The 22,212-nt window shown below is 39.0% G+C and overlaps 1 protein-coding gene and 1 long non-coding RNA gene across 2 annotated transcripts in view; one reads left to right on the forward strand and one right to left on the reverse strand.

The window, feature by feature from the left end:
• LOC141778417 (uncharacterized) overlaps window positions 1-22,212 on the forward strand; it is a 153,609-nt gene that overhangs the window by 75,270 nt on the left and 56,127 nt on the right. Inside the window, exons 37-48 of the mRNA XM_074652666.1 lie at window positions 11,218-11,246; window positions 11,749-12,034; window positions 12,284-12,327; window positions 12,870-13,167; window positions 13,312-13,355; window positions 14,265-14,544; window positions 17,137-17,177; window positions 17,329-17,614; window positions 17,991-18,034; window positions 18,868-19,153; window positions 19,855-19,883; window positions 20,289-20,574. Coding sequence (XP_074508767.1) covers window positions 11,218-11,246; window positions 11,749-12,034; window positions 12,284-12,327; window positions 12,870-13,167; window positions 13,312-13,355; window positions 14,265-14,544; window positions 17,137-17,177; window positions 17,329-17,614; window positions 17,991-18,034; window positions 18,868-19,153; window positions 19,855-19,883; window positions 20,289-20,574 — 1,953 coding nt within the window. The remainder of the gene's footprint in view (window positions 1-11,217; window positions 11,247-11,748; window positions 12,035-12,283; window positions 12,328-12,869; window positions 13,168-13,311; window positions 13,356-14,264; window positions 14,545-17,136; window positions 17,178-17,328; window positions 17,615-17,990; window positions 18,035-18,867; window positions 19,154-19,854; window positions 19,884-20,288; window positions 20,575-22,212) is intronic.
• LOC141778234 (uncharacterized) lies at window positions 9,266-9,993 on the reverse strand. The gene is made up of 3 exons (XR_012596014.1): window positions 9,846-9,993; window positions 9,645-9,741; window positions 9,266-9,567 (listed from the first exon to the last, which is right to left on the reverse strand). It is a non-coding gene; the product is annotated as an uncharacterized LOC141778234 (long non-coding RNA).

Here is a 22,212-nt window from a genome sequence, read left to right on the forward strand (position 1 = left end):
AGTTAAAACCTGAATTGTCATTTACATTTGAATTTAAAAAATATACATAAAATAATTAAAAATATAGATACATCTTTTTCCTAGATAACATTTTTGAGCAACCTTATTTGATTCATTTTACATTATCAAAAAATGAATAAGACAAGTTTAAGAAAAATTACAAAAAGCACCAGATAGATATACTGTAGCACCAGGATGAATATTTTCATAAATGCATGCTATAAAATGGTTCTGTTAAAGGGACTCTTTGCAAGAATCAGAAATGCTTGTTAACAGCGACACCTGTGGCCGTTAAGTCAACCAACGTCAGCATCGGGCTCGCGCTTGCTCGCTCTAAATAGACATGAACGAGCATCGCTCAACACAGTGAGGAGACACACGTCAGCTAAAAGCACAATATCACTCTATATTTCAGCTGCTTGGCAGTAATGTTAGCTGACCAGACGAAGGTCTCTCCATGAATCAATGCTGATCCTAGTGTTGGCTTTTCCTGCCTCAGCCTCCCGACCGCGACCGGAGGGAACAGTTGAGACACCGTAGTTTTGGTCGGAGACGATAACGTTTCTCGCTGCGGAGCCCCGTCACTTCACAAGACACGGGAAACCTCTGTTGGTCTGGAGGAGCTGCAGCATTTATATCTGCACAAACGTCCACTGTACATTCACTAGATATTCTCAGAGCTACTAACTCTTCTGCAGTGTGTAGTGTGCGAGCATGCACGTGAGAGGTGGAGCGAGCTGAGTGAAAGCAAACAGGCAGACAGAGGAGCAGCAGAGACTCCGGCTTTCCAGCTATCTCGGTCCTCCATACCTCTGGCTAGCTCGCAAGCACTATCCTGCATCTCTCCTCAGTGCGTCCATGTATGTTGGTGTGGGAAGTCCCTGTGATCGATGCCCGTGCGTTGGTTCCATGGATGTATAAAGAGAACTGGATACAGCGTTGCATTCCTATGAGAGTGTCTCATTTGCGCATGAAGCCTAAATGGCTCGACTTCCGTCTGGAAAAGTACCCGTATCTTTGCGGACCATGGGCAACTGGGACATACGCAGTAGCGTCCGCTCGGTCACATGACTCGGTCACGGGGTCCCAACGTCACGGTCTGGGTCTCACTCACATGGACGGAGGAAGGGAAATAACTCTGGATTCAGCTATTAGTGCATTTTACAACTTTAAAAACTTATTTTTTTAAATAAGGGCTATTAGAGTGTACTGTAGTAGTAACTGGGAAGTGGATTCACCTCAAAAAAATGTATCCTCTGAGTAACAGACGTCTCTTTCCCAATGCAAATCTATGGGAAAAATTATTTTTGGGCCCAACGGCATCACGTGACGGACACAGAAGTTGCAGTACCGCCATTTGGCCACTACGAAAGTCCGGATCACGCTCTGTTGGGGGCTTGGTTGGTTCCCACAGCACCAGCATGCTTGCTGGGAGTTGTTGATGTCTTTGTTATCTGCATGCAGTCATAGTCAGTGCATGAAGTGGCCGTGGTGCGGAGAAAATCGTCCTATCTTTCTGCCTTGAATTAATAAAAAAAAACAAAAAAAAAACAACTTAAACTTAACTCACTTAAAAGAGCCGGCAAAATGAACCGGCTCTTTGAACCGGCTCGTTCTGGACCAACACATCACTACAACAGGAAGGAGACGCTACTCGAGAGGAGACACTTCATGGAGACACTTCATGGAGACACTTCGACTCAAGTCCTGTCAACTCAACCATTAAAGATTTACCACAGTCAGTAAAGATGGATGGACTTCTGCTGTGACAGCTGAAACTACAAGCTGTTTTAAAAAGGTTTGTAAAACGGTATTTAACGGTTTTATTTCTTACTTTCACTTCCATAGCTTTAACTTCCTGTTAATGTGTGAACACGGATAACTACGTTAATGATACTAACAACTTAACATGTCTACTAATTATTATATATAATATATTAAATATACTAATTATACAATAACTAACACGAGTTTCTACAGAGAGAGAATTATTTAAATTTTGTTCTCCCTCTTTTTTCTTTTTTCACAAACCGGTCATACAGGTTTCATTACAAAGAGAGGCGTAAATCTGTAGGAAGAACAACAAGACAAAATAACAGCCAGGAGATAAACATCATACAAGTACAAAGCCAGGGGAAATAAACATTTAGATAAATATATTAAAAGAGGTGCATAAAGTTACCGTCTTAATAGCTTTTTTGTAGTAGTTTGAATCATACTAGTCAAAACAGAATTAGTGATATCTGAAATTAGAGTTTTAAATAGGCAAAATGACGTTGCAGATATCTCTAATGTATATCCTGTCTAGCTATTAAATGTTAAAACGGCTGATCATACACAATCTTTTCCTAAACCTAACTAAGTAGTTTTATTTTGAAAAGACTGGAGTGGAAACGTGTTGCTGGACATTTGTAGGAAAAAACACGAAAGAATACGTCGTGCTGAGCGTCATGAAAAAAAGAGAATTTGTGTCTATGAACACGAATCAAATAGATTAAATTTCATAACTATTTCATGAACTGCCGTGAGACTGTGTTGCTTATACTTCTACTCCACTAGCCTAGCTATATTTTGGAAGACAATATTTCTATATTTTATATTTATATTATATTATATATTTATACCACTACAATAAACTTGACAGCATTATTTACTTTGCAGAATCCGATTGTTTATACAAAATATAAATCAACTAATGAAGGGGCTGTTAGTACACTAAACAAGCCTAAACAGGGTACATTAAGTAAATAAGATTATATCTGGGACCCGTTATAGCTGCTATGGTACATGTGTAAGAAATGTACTTTTCATTGCAAAATTATATAATTACTTCTAATATCAAACAATTCTTTCATAGATTTTTCCTCCTGGGCTGCAGAGCGGACACAATTAATCTATAAATCTAAAAGCAGAGAGAAGATTAATTTGTTATTTTAATAATTAATCATCGTTTAAGTCATTTATCAAGCAGAAATGCCAAACATTCTCCAGTTTAAGCTCATCTATTGCAAAGATTTGCTGCTTTTCTCTATTATATTCCTGGAAATTAAATATTTGGGGGTTTTGTACTCACTTTAGGCCCTAGGAACTTGTGATGGGCATTTTCACTGTTTTCTGACATATTTTAGAGTAAATGGGTCGCCTAATCAATTAATCACAAATAAAAATAATCAGCAGATCGATCTATATTGTAAATTATCATTACTTGTAGTACTACTGTCAATCACTGTGTTGCCCTCTTGAGATTTGAGATTCCTTTATTTGTCATTTTTATGCTAAGCATAAAAACGAAATTGTGTTTCTTACATCCACCACTCAGAAATTCAGTGCAAAACACTTGGTGAAAACTATAAAGTAATTAACTAATAATTAAGAGCACTAATAAATAAGCTAAAAGTACGCTAAAAATAGAATAAAATAAATAGTTAATTTAAAAATTAAAAATATTATTAAAGGAACAGTCTCTTTAGTGCAGTTCACATATTCTGATTGAGCAGTCTGATTGCTGTCGGAAAGAAGCTGTTTAGCAGCCGAGTAGTCCTTGATTTGATCCTTCTGTATCTTCTCCCGGACTGCATGAGTGTGGACATGCCATGTGAGGGATGATTGAAGTCCTTTGTGATGCCGTTTGCTCTGCGCACGCAGCGCTCGGTGTAGATGTCCTGCAGACGCGGCAGCGAGGCACCAATGAATTTTTCAGCAGATCTCACTATCCTGCTTAGTTTGTGTTTCTCCTCTGCTGTGCTGTTACCAAACCAGGAAGAGCTGCAGTAAGTGAGAATGCTCTCTATGGTGCCTCGGTAGAACATGGTCATGGCTGGGATGGGGAGGTCCACCTTCTTCAGTCTGCGGAGAGAATAAAGACGCTGTTGGGCCCTTTTGATGACAGCTGTGGTGTTGTCACTGGAGGTAGGCTCGTCTGTCAGATGGACCCCCAGGAACTTGGTGCTGTGTACCCTCTCCACCTCAGAGACGCTGATGGTCAGTGGGAGATGGTGCCGGTGACCAGTCCTCCTGAAGTCAACCACCATCTCCTTGGTCTTATTGGTGTTGAGGGCAAGGTTGTGTGTTTTGCACCACGCTGTCAGCTGCTCCACCTCTTCTCTGTAGGCCGACTCATCGCTGTTGGTGATGAGGCCGGCAACTGTGGTATCGTCGGCGAACTTTATGATGTGGTTGGTGTTAAAACTAGCAGAACAGTCATGCGTCAGCAGCGTAATCAGTAAAGGGCTCGGTACACACCCTTGTGGTGATCCTGTGCTCACTGTGGTCGTCTTAGATGTTACGCTACCTACTCTGACTGTCTGCCGTCTCTCTGTCAAAAAGTCCAAGATCCATCTGCACATGCCAGGATCCACACCCAGCAACAACAACTTTTCAATGAGCTGTTGAGGCAAGATTGTGTTAACTGCCGAGCTGAAATCAATCAACAGGATCCTGGCATAAGTGTTCTTGTTCTCCAGATGCGTCAGAGTGAGGTGGAGCAGAGTGGAGATGGCATCCTCCGTAGACCGGTTCGCTCTGTATGCAAACTGCAACGGGTCCAAACTTGTTGGGAGGCATGACTTGATGTGATTCATGACAAGTCGCTCCAAGCATTTCATGACTATAGGGGTCAAGGCTACAGGGCGGTAGTCATTCATGGAGGCTGGATTTGGCGTCTTGGGCAGAGGTATTATGGTGGCGCTTTTTAGACAGATGGGCACTCTAGCTTGGCTGAGGGAGATGTTGAATATGTCCGTGAAGACGTCCTTCAGCTGTTCTGCACATTCCCTCAGCACACAACCTGGGATGTGATAACATAAGTAACTGTGAATTAATACCAAATTGTTTGTAATACCAATGTTTATATATATACAGGTATTTAAGTATGTCATAATAATAATATATAAATCCCCAAATATCCCATGAAATAAGGAATAATCCCACAACATTATTTATTATTCATATTCAACATTAATTATTATTAGTTACTCTCAGACGGATATCACTGTTTGTTGTGTGTAGAGGTGTGTGTGTGTACATTAGTGGCTCTGTCCCGGCCCCCGGCACTGAAACGGAGGAGATGGAGACAGACAGACAGACGAACATGTCAGCCTGCTGCTCCACGATGCTTCGAATAGCTTTGAATATTTCTAACCGAAGCTTTGAAGCCCAAAAAATGGTATTCGGGCCATCCCTAACTACCACACACTGCTTTGAACCTTTATGGTGGATCAAAGCTGTCCAGAAGCTCATTATGTGCCATGCACTCCTCTTATAGCTTATTTTTCTCGTGTCTTTATAATCTGTTTCGGACACATTCCTTCATGGGCATTTTTTCATTGATGTATTTTCTGTTAGATGTCTGGTGTATACCTGTTCTACTTAATGTTTTCTCATTGCTCTTATCGTTTAAGAAAGACAACATTGTTTTCTCATTTAAATGTATATGAGACAACAGAGATATGCATAACATCTAACAACAATACAATTGTTCTGAAGTCTTGATTTCCCTAATTTCTTTTACAGCTACTTGATCCTCGGTGACGGCAACTGGTATAAATATAATGGCGGAAGGTAGGTGCACAGGTATTATGTACAGTCATCTCACTATTTGTGACTCACTGAGTTCAGGTTGTCAAAAGCAGCTGAAGGACGTGCAACATATTGAGCAAATATGGTACCAACAGCTATTCAGAATATAAAAGTCAGACATGTCCAGTGAAAATACAATTAGAATACTTAAAAACAAAGCACAACACATTAAAAACAAAAACAAAATACAGCAGAGAGATTTTGAAGATTTTTTAAATGTAATTTTACTCACTAGTGCACCACATTTGCAGCTGAAAATAGTCCATAACAAATGTAACATTCACTCCTGTTTCATTAAGGTTGGCCAAAAACTACAGTGCCCAGCTGTTTTAGGATTTTTTAAATATGAAACTATATTTGATTTACATCTCCAGTAGGAACAAACAGAGACAGGCTGGGGAAGTCTTTTTAAACTGGTAACCAATAAGGGCACTTTAAAGAATCAGTTTTAAAACCAGGAGGATGACATTGAGAACAAATTAATTGCAGTAAGAGCATTTGAGAGACAAAGTGGGTACCTATTAGTCTTCTATTTTTCCCCCAATACCATGCATTTTGTTTGCCGTGTGTATGGAAAACCAGTAGAAAACACTAGACCAGTAGTAACAGTAGTAGTAGTAAACACTAAACCAGTAGTAACAGTAGTAGTAGTAAACACTAGACCAGTAGTAACAGTAGTAGTAGTAAACACTAAACCAGTAGTAACAGTAGTAGTAGTAAACACTAGACCAGTAGTAACAGTAGTAGTAGTAAACACTAGACCAGTAGTAACAGTAGTAGTAGTAAACACTAGACCAGTAGTAACAGTAGTAGTAGTAAACACTAGACCAGTAGTAACAGTAGTAGTAGTAAACACTAAACCAGTAGTAACAGTAGTAGTAGTAAACACTAAACCAGTAGTAACAGTAGTAGTAGTAAACACTAAACCAGTAGTGACAGTAGTAGTAGTAAACACTAAACCAGTAGTAACAGTAGTAGTAGTAAACACTAGACCAGTAGTAACAGTAGTAGTAGTAAACACTAGACCTGTCCATCATTAAACAGTTTCAATTGTCCCTAAATGTGTTTCAGCTGCGAGTCCCTCAGCAGGATCATCTGGTGTAGCTACCATGGCAGAAGGTGGGTACACAGGTAGTATGACGTCTTCTCAGTAAATGCCCTGTACTCTGTTTGTGATCAGCAGTGGTGGAAGAAGTACTCAGATCTTTTACTTAAGTAAAAGTAGCAATACCACAGCGTGAAAATATACTTAAAGTAGCTAAAGTAAAAGAACTCATTATGCAGAATGGCTCATTTCAGAATGATGTGTATTATATTATTGGATTATAATTATTGATGCATTAATGTGTTCATCACTTTAATGTTTCAGCTGGTAAAGGTGGAGCTCATTGTAATTACTTTATATACTGCTGGGTAGCTACATTTATAATAATATATCATAATCTATTAGTTGATTAATATTTTGTATTGATAATCTGAATCTGCAAAGTAACTAGTAACTAATGCTGTCAAATAAATGTAGTGCAGTAAAAAGTACCTCTGAGATGTAGTGGAGTAGTATAAGTATAAAGTAACACAAAATGGTAATACTCAAAGTACACGTATCTCAAACTTGTACTTAAGTACAATACTTGAGTAAATGTACTTAGTTACTTTCCACCAGTGGTGATCAGTCATTGATCAGATTGTCTAGAACCCCAGAATCTGACTATAAAACCTCCTAATTTATCAGTTAGCCTGTCTCAGTCCAAAGTTAAAGATGTGCCTACCAGCACCTCTGAAGCTCACTAATTAACATTTGATGTCTTGTTTGTTTAATTGGTACAAAAAACACAAACTGTGGACAGACTAACCGTTCTCCCATGTTTCCTGTCTTTATGCTAAGCTAAGCTAACTGTCTCCTAGCTTCATGTTTAGCGTACAAACATGAGAGCAGCATTGATCTTCTCATCTCACTCTTGACAAGAAAGCCAATAAAGAGTATTTCTCAAAATGTCATCATAAAAAAAGACGAGAGCTTTACAGAATGTCATTTGGAGAATACGTCATCTCTTAACTATGAGATGTAGACCTTATTCTTTCAGATGAACCTTAAAGGATAACTTCAGTCTTTTTCAACCTGGACTCTATTTCATGTTTGTGTGTCTAAGTGACTAATGGGGACACTTTGTGAAATTGGTCCGGTATTGATAAACGAGCTGTAATGTAATCATTTGGGGCAACCTGGTACCGTCATTTACGTCCACTAAAAGGTCTTGTTTTTGCCACGGACAGGCTCAGATTGTTATTATAAGTGTCTGACAACATTATGGAAAGGATCCATTAGAACAAACAAAACATAACCTAAAGGCAGATTATGACAAGAAATATGTAAACATATCTGTTTTATATTGTACTGTATTATGTAAAAATAGGAAAATACATCAGCTGGAGTTAACATGTTTTATCAGATCTTTTATGTTTGTGTATATTATAGGGCTGTCAACCGATTAAAATATTTAATCACGATTAATCATTTGATTTTCCATACTTAATCCCAAATTAATAATTTTTTTATTTGTTCAAAATGTACCTTAAAGGGAGATTTATCAAGTATTTAATACTCTTTATCAACATGGTAGAGGTCAAATATGCTGCTTTATGCAAATGTATGTATATATTTATTATTGTAAATCAATTGACAACACAAAACAATGACAGATATTGATCCAGAAACCCTCACAGGTACTGCATTTAGCATAAAACAATATGCTCCAATCATAACATGTCAAACTGCAGCCCAACAGGCAACAACAGCTGTCAGTGTGTCAGTGTGCTGACTTGACTATGACTTGCCCCAAACTGCATGTGATGATCATAAAGTGGGCATGTCTGTAAAGGGGAGACTCGTGGGTACCCATAGAACCCATTTACATTCACACATCTGGAGGTCAGAGGTCAAGGGACCCCTTTGAAAATGACCATGCCAGTTTTTCCTCGACAAAATTTAACGTAAGTTTGGAGCGTTAATTAACCTCCTTCACTACAAGCTAGTATGACATGGTTGGTACCGATGGATTCATCAGGTTGTTTAGTTTCATATGATGTCAGTATCTTCACTCTAGCTTTAACACTGAACCTGCTACGACCTAAAAATCACAAGTTGTGTTAATGCATTAAAGAAATTAGTGGTGTTAAAGGTCACCTATTATGCAAAATGCACTTTTCCATGTCTTTTAAACATCAATATCTGTCCCCAGTGTGTCTACAGGCCACCATAGTATCATAAAAGACCATCCTCTCTCTTTTTCTCCTCCTCCGTTTGTCCGGAAATGGGTGCAGAAAAAAAATTCGCTTTTTTCCTAGTCTTCTGACGTCATTAGGCAGAAATGCAAGTCACGTGAGGGTTTCCTGGTCGAACCAGAGAGAACCTTCAGTAGCTGACCCCGCCCCACAGCGCGTCACTGTCTCTCCTCCTCAACCTAACTTGAGCAAAGTCTGCAAGAACCAGCAGAACCGTCTTCATGTACTCCCATCATCTAAATATAACATGTTCTTTCACAAAGGCTTTATGTAATTACACTGTTTAAACAGATGATATTTATATATTATATATATTTGATGTCATGCATGTAGCAGAGTACAGGTAGTAAATAGTGACTTGTAAGCAACACAACACATTTCTGTTTCACAGTCAAACTTTATTTGAGTTGACAGATGACAATATTAATTATTCACAGCATTTGTAATCATCTCACCTGTTAGTTAGTTATGTTAACATGGTACAGGAGAAAGTCTTCAGCTCTGGTAAACTATGGTAAGCTAAGCTCCGGTGGTCTGTAGTCATGGTAACACAGAGACAGCTCCTACTGTAAATAATATACCATTACTCTGATCTTCCATACATTTATCTTTTAGCAGAAATAATGAACTGACTACTGTTTCACATCTTCTATTTTCCACCCTGATGGTCGCTGTGTTTACACACCGTGTCATAGCGGTAGCATGTAGCTAACCCGTTAGCATGTAGCTACATGCTACCGGGTTAGCTACATGCTACCGGGTTAGCTCTGTATCGCCATGTAAACAGAGCCATCTGCTCTCAGCTGTCTGCTCTCAGCTGTCTGCTCTCAGCTGTCTGCTCTCCTCTGGGATGATTCTGTCGGTCATTTCTCACAGATGGATCTGTAAAGACAGACGTAAAACAGAGTGTATGTTTACGGTTTACAGAGTTGATGCATGAGGTAAACACTGAGTTAACTAACAGAGCTATAAATAGTATTATTTACCTGAGAGAAACCGTCAGGAAAACCTGGAATCTGGACCGCAGATGTTCATCATGTGTCGCCGATTTCTGATCAGATTCCTCCGGTAACGTGCGCTGGGTGAAGTTTCTGGTTTATAAACTTAAAAGTGGTTTATAAGCTCTATTCTAGCTCCTCTCTCTCCACTCGTCTCTCTCTCCAGAGCTTCTCCGGGAGGGAGGGGGAGGGTGACGCTGTTGTTGTGAGGAAGTTTGCTCTGATTGGTCAGCGTTTTCTGTCAATCAGAGTGGGAGGAGACAGGCTGTGAATCAGTGGTTTTCAGACAGAGGCTGAATTAGTCTCTGAGGCAGGCAGACTCAGGCTGCAGTATGAGAAGAATAAAGGGTTTTTTGAACATTGCAGCATGTAAACATGTTCTAGTGCAACATTAAAATACATCTATGAACCTGGAAATGAGCATAATATGTGACCTTTAAAACAAATTTGCGTTAATGTGTTATTATCACTTAACTTTGACAGCCACTAGTATATTACAATAACAAATACATCTAAAATGAACACTGTTGGAAAATCAGACTCTACATTATATTATTATGTCACTGTTAAAGGGACTATTTGTAACTTTGTATGCGCACAAATGTAGCGGGTCGTCACACATGCGCGCTCGCATATGCGCGTTCACGTGTAGCCGTTGTACCCTCCTCCTCTGCCTGCTCGCCTTCACTCAGACAGCTCAGCTCGCTCCACCTCTAGACGTGAACGCCCGCTCACTCCAAACTGCAGGAGAGTTAGTTAAGCTCTGAGAATATCTAGTGAATGCACAGGGGACGTTTGTGCAGAAATAACTGCTGCAGCTCCTCCAGACCAACAGAGGTTTTCCGTGTCTTGTGAAGTGACGGAGCTCTACAAAGATTTACGTTGTCTTCTCGTTACCGACCGGGTGCCGGTGTCTCCTCTGCTCTCTCCGGCTGCGGGCGGAGAGAGCAGGGAGACACGCTGGAGAGCCTCGCTGCCTCAGCATGCACTTAGGCCGGAAAAGCCAACACTAGGATCAGATCTAAATCATGTTCATGGAGAGACCTTCGTCTGGTCAGCTAACATTACTGCCATGCAGCTGAAGTATAGAGTGATATTGTGGTTTTAGCTGACGTGTGTCGCCTCACTGTTTTGAGTGATGCTCGTTCAGGTATATTGAGAGCAAGCAAGCGCGAGCCCGACGCTGACTTTCGTTGATTTCACGGCCACAGGTGTCGCTGTTAAGAAGCATTTCTGAAAGTTACAAATAGTCCCTTTAAGGAGGTTTATCACTTTAGGAGGAAATAATTTGTATCATAAATGTTCATTCTGATGTTAAATTAATTGCTAATAGATTTTTTTCTATTTCTTTTCTCTTCAGAGAAACAGCATCCTTCACTGATCCAGAGAGTGAGTAATGACACGTCACTCAGCTTTCATTCAGCAGATTAAAAATCATCTACATCTTGAACATTATCATTGATAATGCACACAATAGGTCCTATGCATAAATGTTATTTACCAATAATATTAATAACTTGTGTTATATCTTCCTCTAAGGGAATATATAGTATGTTATTTTTGATTTGAGAAATTCACAATATTTGAAAAAAAATAATAATAAATAAATAAATAAAACAGTTTTAAGGGATAAAGTGAGATAAAGTAAATCAACTTGATGTTGCTAAAGAAACGTACACGTACAAGCAGTTTGTAGAAACAGGTGTATGTGATCAATTGGACAACTGTTATTGATGGTATCATTACCGTGTGTGATATAGCTGATGTACTCAGCACATCCACATTTCTGAAACACAGACATTGATGAGATGTGACCAGAATAATCTGTAATCATCCCAGCTGAGAAGTTTTTGCACTTTTGCCTCATGAACATTTCCTTTGAATTTGCCAGGTGGAAACGGTGGCGTCTGTTATAGAGCTGCTTCTGGAAACAATGAAAGATTCAAGTGACAAGGAGCTCCGGAGGTTCAAGGATGCCCTGAGTAAAACTCACTTTGACAGACGTTACTCAAACATCGTGTGGAGGCAGCTGGAGATGAAAGACATGCAGGACACAGTGTTTTTAATGGTGCTGACCGACGGCCAACAGTCTGTGGAGAGGACCAAGGAGGTTTTAAAGAGGATGAACAGGACTGATCTGGTGCAGAGGTTGTCAGACAGCAGCTCACGACCCAAAAGTAAGACAATAAAGACAAAAACATTTTAAAATCATAAGTTTATAAGCTATATCTTCTGGTCTTTACATTATAAATATTGATTATATTAATGTAAAAAAAAAATATTTCAGGAGATGGGCCAAAATATCAGTGGTACATTATATGTAGCTGTAGGTTTGTGTGAAATTCTGTGTTGACCTCTTTGTATTGTTTTTTAGTGAAAGTATTGCCTGATGCCAACTCGTTTTTATTTCCTTTCATTCTTCTCAGAAAAACACTCTGTGGATGAACACCTGTCTGCACTGATCCACAAAGTGAGTGATGTCATATCTGTCTGATCATACAGAGTACAGCTTCTATTCAATAAGATGTAGGTTTTAAATCATATCAACATTAATGATGATAAATTAAACCAAACTCATGATTTAAATCAAATGTTTCTCACTGAACTGAAGCTGAGATTCATTTGAGCTCAGTAATGTTGCTATTATCAATTCATTGTATTTCAAAGACTTAAACAAAATGCAAAACATGAAAATAAGAAAGTATCTTCATTGTGCTGCCACCTGTTTGCACAGTTAATTCAACCACAACATCTGATGTTAAGATCAGGTGGCTCATTTCAGTTTTTGGCAGCACAGTGACAGAGTTACAGCCTGGAAATAAAATTAAAAAAACATTCAGGTCACAGATATTAAAGAGTAGAAGGAAAAAAGAATCATCCTCTGCTCTAACAAACAGATAATTATCAGTAGCTCAGGTGAAAAACACATCTTAAAACATTCAAATGTCTAAAATAAGGTGCAAAATCTAATAAACATATTTTCCTCTATGAACATATACTTGAATGTTCCAGGTGGCAACAATGAGGGCCGTTAAAGAGCTGCTTTTGGAAACACTCAATGATTTGAGCTCCGAGGAGTTAACGCAATTCAAGTGGTTGCTGCAGTTCACGTTCTTCCAGAGGAACCTTCCACTCACCTCATGGAGTAAACTGCTGAAGTCAACCCAGGGAGACCTGGTGGAGATGATGGTGGAGATGATGGTGGAGATGTACGGTCAGCAGTCTGTGGAGGTGACTGAAGAGATTTTCATGGACATGAACAGAACTGATCTGGTGCAGAGGCTGTCAGAGATCAGCTCAGGACCCAAAGGTAAGAGAAAGAAGCAGAAACTGTTTCATATAATACATATAAACATATAACATATACTGATGAATAAATACACAAACACAAAAACTGAACATTATAAGCTTCACATTAATTCCCATCATTCATTTATATTTCCTTTCTCCTCAGAGAAACACTGTGTGGATGAACATTGTCCTGCACTGACCCAGGAGGTGAGTAATGTCACATCTGTCATTGTCCATTGTCCTTATTCAGCTATTTTGTGATTTATACATTATTATTACATACTTAAATATATATATATATATAAAAATAAAAATGAAGCAGTCCAATATTGATTTGTTGGTTGATTACCATGGCAATGGTCGAAGCTTCGAAGCATTTGGGTCAGGCCTGATGAATCTCAAGTAGTTTCAGGTGGATTTTATGATTTTAATCTCTTAAAAGTCTTCATCTGTACAGAGGATTAATGTATTTATTTATTTATGTAATTTTATTTATTTTTCTTAATTTTATTTCTGTGAAGCCACATTATTGAGTTATTGAATTGTTGTTTATCCCTCTTGTTCTTGGGGTTACACGGGGTGGGGAGGGAGCAACAGAGAGGGACATAATATGTATTTGTACATTGGATTGTTGGACACTGATTGTTTTGTACATTGAACATTTTTTAATAATTGTTAGTGACAGCTCTACTTTAACCACTTCAGCTTTCATTCAATAGATGTAGATCCAACATCATCCTCATCTTGAATGTTATAAATGATGAACAAAACCAAATTCCTAATTTTCATCAGAAGGTTTTTTCAGAACTGAAGCTGCATTCAGTTTGTCTTGTGTTCACATGAGGAACGCCTTAAATAGGCAATAAAACAAAAAGTCATGAAATAGTTAACAGAAATAAAATCATTAAATGACTCATCAAGAGGATAAAAGAGAATCACCTTGATGAGAAATGTACACATGTAATCAGATAGAGCTATGATATAGCTGATGTACTCAGCACATCCTCATTTCTGAAACACAGACATTGATGAGATGTGACCAGAATAATCTGTAATCATCCCAGCTGAGAAGTTTTTGCACTTTTGCCTCATGAACATTTCCTTTGAACTTGCCAGGTGGAAACGATGGCGTCTGTTATAGAGCTGCTTTTGGAAACACTGAAAGATTTGAGTGTGAAGGAGCTCGAGAGGTTCAAGGTGGTTCTGAGTGAAACTGACTTTGTCAGAAGTAACATCCCGTGGTGGCGGCCGATGATGAAAGACATGCAGGACACAGTGTTTTTAATGGTGCTGATCGGCGGCCAACAGTCTGTGGAGAGGACCAAGGAGATTTTAAAGACGATGAAGAGGACTGATCTGGTGCAGAGGTTGTCAGACAGCAGCTCAGGACCCAAAAGTAAGACAACTAGTCTTTAAGCTATGTCTTCTTCTCTTTACATTATAAATAATATATCTATATATATAATAATATATATGAAGAATGGAATATATGTTGGAAGAGGGGACATGACTGTTGAGATGGTTTAAAGGTCATATTGATAACGTTTTTATGTAGATGAATATTATTTTAAAAATAACACATCCACAGAGCTTTTAGAAAGGTGCTGAATTAGGGCTGTCAATCGATTAAAATATTTAATCACGATTAATCACATGATTGTCCATAGTTAATCGCAAATTAATCGCACATTTTTTATCTGTTCAAAATGTACCTTAAAGGGAGATTTGTCAAGTATTTAATACTCTTATCAACATGGTAGTATATATACATATTATCCAGAAACCCTCACAGGTACTGCATTTAGCATAAAACAATATGCTCAAATCATAACATGGCAAACTGCAGCCCAACAGGCAACAACAGCTGTCAGTGTGTCAGTGTGCTGACTTTACTATGACTTGCCCCAAACTGCATGTGATTATCATAAAGTGGGCATGTCTGTAAAGGGGAGACTCGTGGGTACCCATAGAACCCATTTACATTCACATATCTGGAGGTCAGAGGTCAAGGGACCTCTTTGAAAATGTAGCATATGTTTGGAGCATTATTTAACCTCCTTTGCAACAATTTATTATGACATGGTTGGTACCAATGGACTCCTCAGGTTTCCTAGTTTCATGATGCCAGTATCTTCTCTCTAGCTTTAAAACTGAACCCGCTACAACCTAAAAATCACAAGTTGCGTTAATGCGTTAAAGAAATTAGTAGCTTTAAAACAAATTTGCGTTAACGCGTTATTGCTTTAACCTTTACAGCCCTATGCCGACTAAAAGTCTGAACTGTGAATTAATCATTTAAAAAATGTTGACGGGTCCAAAATGAATGTTTGGTTTATCTCTGTGGAAGATATCTGACATTCAGTTCCCTCTTCTAACAAGGCTTGTGAGCCAATAGTATAACGGCGTTGGTGTCACGTGGTATCTCTGTGTTGTCAGAGATCAAGTTGCCAGTTAGTGAGGAAGAAAAGCGGATAAATGGCTGAGTTTGACACTCGTGTCTCCATCAGGCTGCAGAATAAGTGAATATTTATTGTGGCAACAAGTGACAACTGAGGCTAGCACATATTAGCTGTCTTGGTTTAATCCTTCCAACAACAACAACAACCTATATAATTACAATTCGGCATACATACAGTCGGTGTCTTGTCATAGTTGGGGCCGTGGTTTAGGGCGGAGTCTCCGTGGGGGAAAACAATCCTTTTCCCCCACCTGGATATGCTCGGAAAGCGTGGTTTTTAATATCATAAATTTTCATACTAAAGTGCCATGTCTTATATAGACTCCTTGTCCTCACTCAACAAAGAACGTTACGTACAAAAATTAGACAGAATCGGAGTAGATGATTGTCCATATCTTATAAAAGACTGGACAGATGACCCGACTAAATGGCCTGAAGTGTCATTCCCAGATATTTTCTGCTATCTGGTTGAATCGCCTGATAAGTGACACTATTACATTTACTCAATATATGATGAATTAAACGTACCTTTATAATATCAATACCAACAGCCATATAATGTTATGATGTAATAGACTTGAATATCTGAGTGAACTCCATGCAGGTTCAAGACAGTAGCAGCGCCAATGTTACTCAAAGCCATTAGCCTGTTTTGACATGCGACATCACGCAGGGCTTTACACACAGTGCATCCTCAAGACCTACAGGTCCTTGGAAGCTCACAACTTCTTCACCAGTGGCTTTGTGGGGTCGTACTCCATCACAAAATGTCGAGGTCAGACACTGATCTGTTTCATTGTGATGTGAAGCCATCCTGGAGGGTGACAGATACAGTCTGCGTTGGTTCAGGGGGCTCACTGAACCCCCTAGAAATGCATCCATATGTTTTATAATGAGGTAGAACTAATCATTTATTGTAATAATGAATAATATCGACCTTGTTGTGTCTTCTTATTTACAGAATCCCAAACCAACAAGATAAGAATATAGATTTGTGGTATTTATATTTACTTATAGCCTAATAACATCGGACACTTTCTGTCCACTCATTTTTAAATATGCACTTCTCTTACGCGATGTAAACAAACCACGTACCTATCAGCTGTACGGTCCAGATCAGACTAGAGACGTTACCACTTAAAAGATAGGGGAGTAGTACTTGCTCTCTTCCAACGTTTGTGTTTTTTAAACAGAAAACACAGGTTTTACTCTGCGATATTTACTGAAAATGACAAAGAATACAGCCAACAGTAGCCTCAGTAAACTATCAGGCTCCTGGTGATCTCCCTCCAGCCTGCTGTCACCTTATTCAGGTGTTTGTAGTGAAATGAGGAGGTGTCGTATCAGATAACTCCTCATTTCAACTTCACTAATCAGCCGTTCCTCATCCGCTGGAATGAGGAATAAATAGAAACTTTTAAGTGTAATTTTGTGTTTTGTAAATTTTAGAAAAGGTAATGTTGCCTGATAACAATGTTTATTGTCAGTTGTTAGATCATCACTCATGACTTTTACCACTTTTCTCCTCAGAGAAACACTCAGATGAACACCGACCTGCACTGATCCAGAAAGTGAGTGATGTCACATGTCTGACTTCAGACAACACAGCTTTCATTTAACAGATGCAGGTTAAAAATGTGGTCATCTTTAACATTTTAAATAATATTAAGACCCAAAGTCATGATTTACTTATTTATGTTATGAATGTATTGATTATTTCAGGTCGCAACAATGGCAGCTGTTAGATATCTGCTCTTGGAAACTCTGAATCCTTTGAGCGACGAGGAGATCAAGAAATTCAACGAGTTCCTGCAGTCGATTGTCCCACAGAAGAACCTCCCATACATCTCATTGACGTTGAGTCTCACATCAGACAGAGCAAACACAGTGGATCAGCTGGTGAGGACCTGCGGCCGGCAGTCTGTGGAGTTCGCCAGGGAGGTTTTACAGAAAATGAACAAGACTGATCTGATGCAGATGTTGTCAAAGCCCAGCTCAGGACTCAAAGGTAAGACTGTCACATCACATAATCACGTGTGTCTCATGAATGTCTAATAAATACATTTTATAATTCATCATGAAAAAAAGTAAAACTGCTTCAAAATCTGTGTCATCAGCAATGTGAAATATAAAAAGCTGTTGGCAGGATCAATGAATTAATTAAACCAACAACAGTCACACAGAATATTATCAGTTTGATGAGTTCAGTATTTGCTGCACGGCTTTCGTGTTGGAAAGCTTTAGATCGTGGAGGTGTTTATGATTTGATGTGAATTTGTTTTATTTCCTTTTAAAGTAACTGAGCCTTATTGAAGTTGATTTTACTCTCCATGTCAAATCAGATTATAATCCTCTGAGTCATTTTAAATGTCTTTTCTCCCCAGAGAAACAGTCTGTGGATGAACATCAACCTGCAGTGTCAGAGAGAGTGAGTCTGACTTTACACATCACAGCTTTCATTCAATAGATGCAGGTTGAAAACCGTCCTCATCTTGAACATTTTAAATGATGATACAAACCAAACCTAGTGTTTTAAATTGGATGGTTCTCAGTGTTAAGGTTGAGCTCTTCAGTAATAATGTTATCCACTGATGTTATGATAGATTTACTGCTCTGCTGCTCTACTTCTGAAGATAAGAACAAACATCAAGTTATTTGTATTACCACCACCAAAGCAGGTTATGTTTGCAGCTTGGTTTGTCTGTTTTTCCATTTGTCTGTTTGTCTGTCAGCACGATTACAGAAAAACTGGCCGGATTTTCATGAAACTTGGTAAACTGTTGTGGTATGGGCCAAAAACTCAGGAAAAGGCATTATCCACTGAGGTTGTGAATACACCATCAGCGTTGACGGTGGTCTGTGCTGTCTGAGTGTCATTCTAGTTTGTTATATTTAGCCATTAAAACGAGTAGAGAAAACACTTTCTTTTAACCACTGCTAAAAAAATAAGGATATGTTATGTCAGATCAGGTGGTAGTAATCAGTTTATAGGAATTAAAGGGAAAAGGGAATCATCTTTTGCTTTGATGTTGCTAAAGAAATAAATACACATACAATACACTGTAAAGAAAACAAGGTAAAACACAATCAATAGAACAGATATTAATGTATCGTCTTCAGTGATCATGCAGAAAAAACAAATCTTGTTACATTTACGCTATGTCTAAAACACTGACACTGATGAACGGCAAAGAAATACATCTTTAACTGTCCCAGTTGAGAAATAACACATTTGCTTAACATATCCTTTGAATTTTTCAGGTAAAAATTGCAGCTGTGAAACAGATTGTTTTGAAAACACTGAAGGATTTGAGTAACAAGGAGCTGAATAAATTCAAGCGGTTGCTGAAGTTCACGTTCTTCAAGAAGAGCCTCCCATACATCCAATTTGGAGTACTGTATTATGCAGACAGTTCAGATAAACTGGTGGATTATATGGTGAAGACCTGCGGCCAGCAGGCTGTGGAGGTGACCAGGGAGGTTTTAATGGACATGAACAGGACTGATCTGGTAGAGAGGTCGTCAGAGATCAGCTCAGGACTCAAAGGTCAGAGAAAGAAGACAAAAACTGTCACATTACACAATCATGTGTTTCTCATAAATGTCTAATGAATAGATTTTATAATTCAAACTTTATTTAATCACCAATGAAAAATATGAAAACATTAAAGGGCAGGTAGCAATTCAACATCACCACATTCATTACTCTGACTGCAGGAATCATTGAGTTGAATCCTCATTTTGCAGCAGTGAATTATTTGTATTTTATTTCCTTTAAAAGAAACTGAACTTTATTTAGGAGGAGCAAAATATCAGGTAGAATTTACAGTATAATACAGTACATCAAGACCAAATACTTTGACTTCAGATATTACCTTTCACTTGAATCAACACCTCTGTGACACACTATTATAATACAATTATATTATATAGAATACACACTATTATAATTTGACAGCATTGTAACTTAAATATTTTGACACAATTTGAGCATCATAATCTCTAAAGGTAGTATTTGTTGCAGGGCTTTTGTATCGGAGTCCTTTAGATTTAATGTTGATGATATGGTGTCCAACTTCTCTCTCTGATTGATTTTTATGCCAGAGCTGAGCAGGTTTTTTGCAATTCATTTTTCATATTGTGTTTTATTAAAAAAAGCAACACAATCTGACTAGAGTTGTTTATAGTCAGTAGTATAAAGTATTTATCAGTCAGTCATGAGTCATTTTCTATTTTCTTTCTTCTCAGAGAAACATCCGTCTAAACCGATCCAGAAAGTGAGTAATGTCACATCAGACACACGTCACACTACACAGCTTTCATTTCATTGTTACAGGTTGACCACGATCCTCATGTTGACGGTAAAGAGGTTTAAAAAGTGTTTAAACCAGAAACACCACAACATGTGATGAGAACATGTGATCAGGTGGCTCATTCCTGCTTTTAGTTGCAGAGTGTCAGAGAGAGTTAGAGACGGTCAATAAAACACAATCACTGATAAACAGTTCATAGAATGAAATTAAATGAATCATATGGTGCATCATTGAGCCTGATGTGGTTCATATTAGTTATTACAATACTTTCATGACTTAAATGCTTAACATGTATGCAAAGAAGTTAATGTGTCATCACTACCGTGGAGATGTGACATAAATGCCCTCTGACTACTTTGAATCCATCAGGAAGGAACCATGACACCAGTTCAGGAGAAGCTTTTGGAAACACTGAAAGATTTAAGTGACGGGGAGCTCGAGAAATTCAAGCGTGTCCTGCAGTACATTAAAATGGAGAAAAGCCTCCCAATAATCCCAAGACGGAGAATGGAGATGGCAGACAGAGTTAGAATGGTGGAGCTGATGGTGGAGACCTACGGCCAGCAGTCTGTGGAGGTGACCAGGGAGGTTTTTAAGAAGATGAACAGGACAGATCTGGTAGAGAGGTTGTCAGACATCAGCTCAGGATCCAAAGGTAAGACAAATTCTACAGAAGCCACAACATCTTTTTCATAAATGTCTAAAGGCCTTTTCACACCGGGGACGAAATGAAACAAAGATACAGAATATTTGTTGATGATTTTTTGTGTTCAAACCTTTCACACCAAGGCCGACACAAACATTTACATTCTGTGCACTCCATCCATTAAAGGTTTGCACCATCACACAATCATCCATTCATTGTTGTAGTCTTTGTTTTTACTATAATAAACCAACACACTGGAGAAAGGCTCGCTATTCAAAGTGTGCAATACTGCGTAGAAAAGTTACAATGTGGTGGCATTTCCTACGGGTGGCGCCAAAGAAGCATGATATTGTAGTTTATTACATGGCTTTCTTGATTCTGATGGTCTGTTATGTCTTTATAGCAGACCGTTGCTATGTATAACAGACCGTTACTATGGGTGCAGTTCTGATCTCGGACTCTGGTGGACCGTTTTTAAGTCCATCATCCCTTACGTAAATGCTGTGCTTCATTGCGTTTGTTTTCATCATTCATAACTGAACTGAACAGTCTAAATGTTTTTTATATTATGTATGTGTTTATTATGTGTATGTGTTGATGCCCCTCTTTTTAAGCTTTATGTATCCATAGAAAAATAGCAAAAACAACTAAATTATCGGCCGAGATACATGTGACTATCGCTTAGCTGTTGTTTCAGAACAACAACGCTGTTTGTGGTGTGTAGGGCGCGGCGCTGTCCATAGCACTGAAACGGAGCGGAGCAGAGGAGATCAACAGACAGACAGACAAAGTTTCTTAGCCCGCTTAAGTGAGTGAGACTACAGAGTGGTGACTGACTGCAGACAGAGAGCGGCGGCTGCTTCACAACCAAAGTCGTGCATTTCTCAACTACCGACTATCGAATAAAAAAATAATGAATCCAATAATGGTAAAAATGCTAACGGTCGACCCCTAGTTCAATGTCCATCTTGATGTGGAAGGCAGGATTTTCTTTCCAGTGGTGGCAAGACACACGCAGCTACTTACTGTTGAACAACTACATTGATACCAGCTGCTAAGAGGCAGGGGTCCCAGGGTTCCATGACTGCGTGGACCACTCCGCCATTATCTGGGAGCAAATACAGACGGCCAAATAGGAAAAATCAGACCTCCACATGGTTTGAATCTGGAGAATTCCTTCGGTTCTGTTCTACACCAGCTCATCACCTTTGCTCTTAAGTTCTTCCTCATACCAACTTGCATCCAGAGCTTGATATCTGCGTACTTCAGCATGTTCTCTGTCTGCTACACATGCCATAAGATCACGACTGGGAGGCAGCAGCTCGAAAAAGGCGTTCCCACCCATCCTGTTCACTGCAGCCTTCAAGATCATACTGATCGGCGGGAGACAGACAACCTGAGGGGTGAGATCCCAGTCAGGCCAGCTTCTACCAGCCCTATAGGCCCAGACACACCAACCCAACATCAAACAACTAGCGGCGACGAAGGCCACCAGTTGCAGTTGGGTCCACCAAACAGTTCAGCTTCAGCCGTTTGATCTGCACACCTGCACCGGATGGAGAATGCAAGATCAAAGATCTGAGGCAGCAGCGGGCGAACAACGTACGATGTACCGAGTTGGGGATGAACACTGTACTTATCTCCGGA

Source organism: Sebastes fasciatus, chromosome 12, assembly GCF_043250625.1.
Source record: "Sebastes fasciatus isolate fSebFas1 chromosome 12, fSebFas1.pri, whole genome shotgun sequence".
NCBI classification, from domain to species: Eukaryota; Metazoa; Chordata; class Actinopteri; order Perciformes; family Sebastidae; genus Sebastes; species Sebastes fasciatus.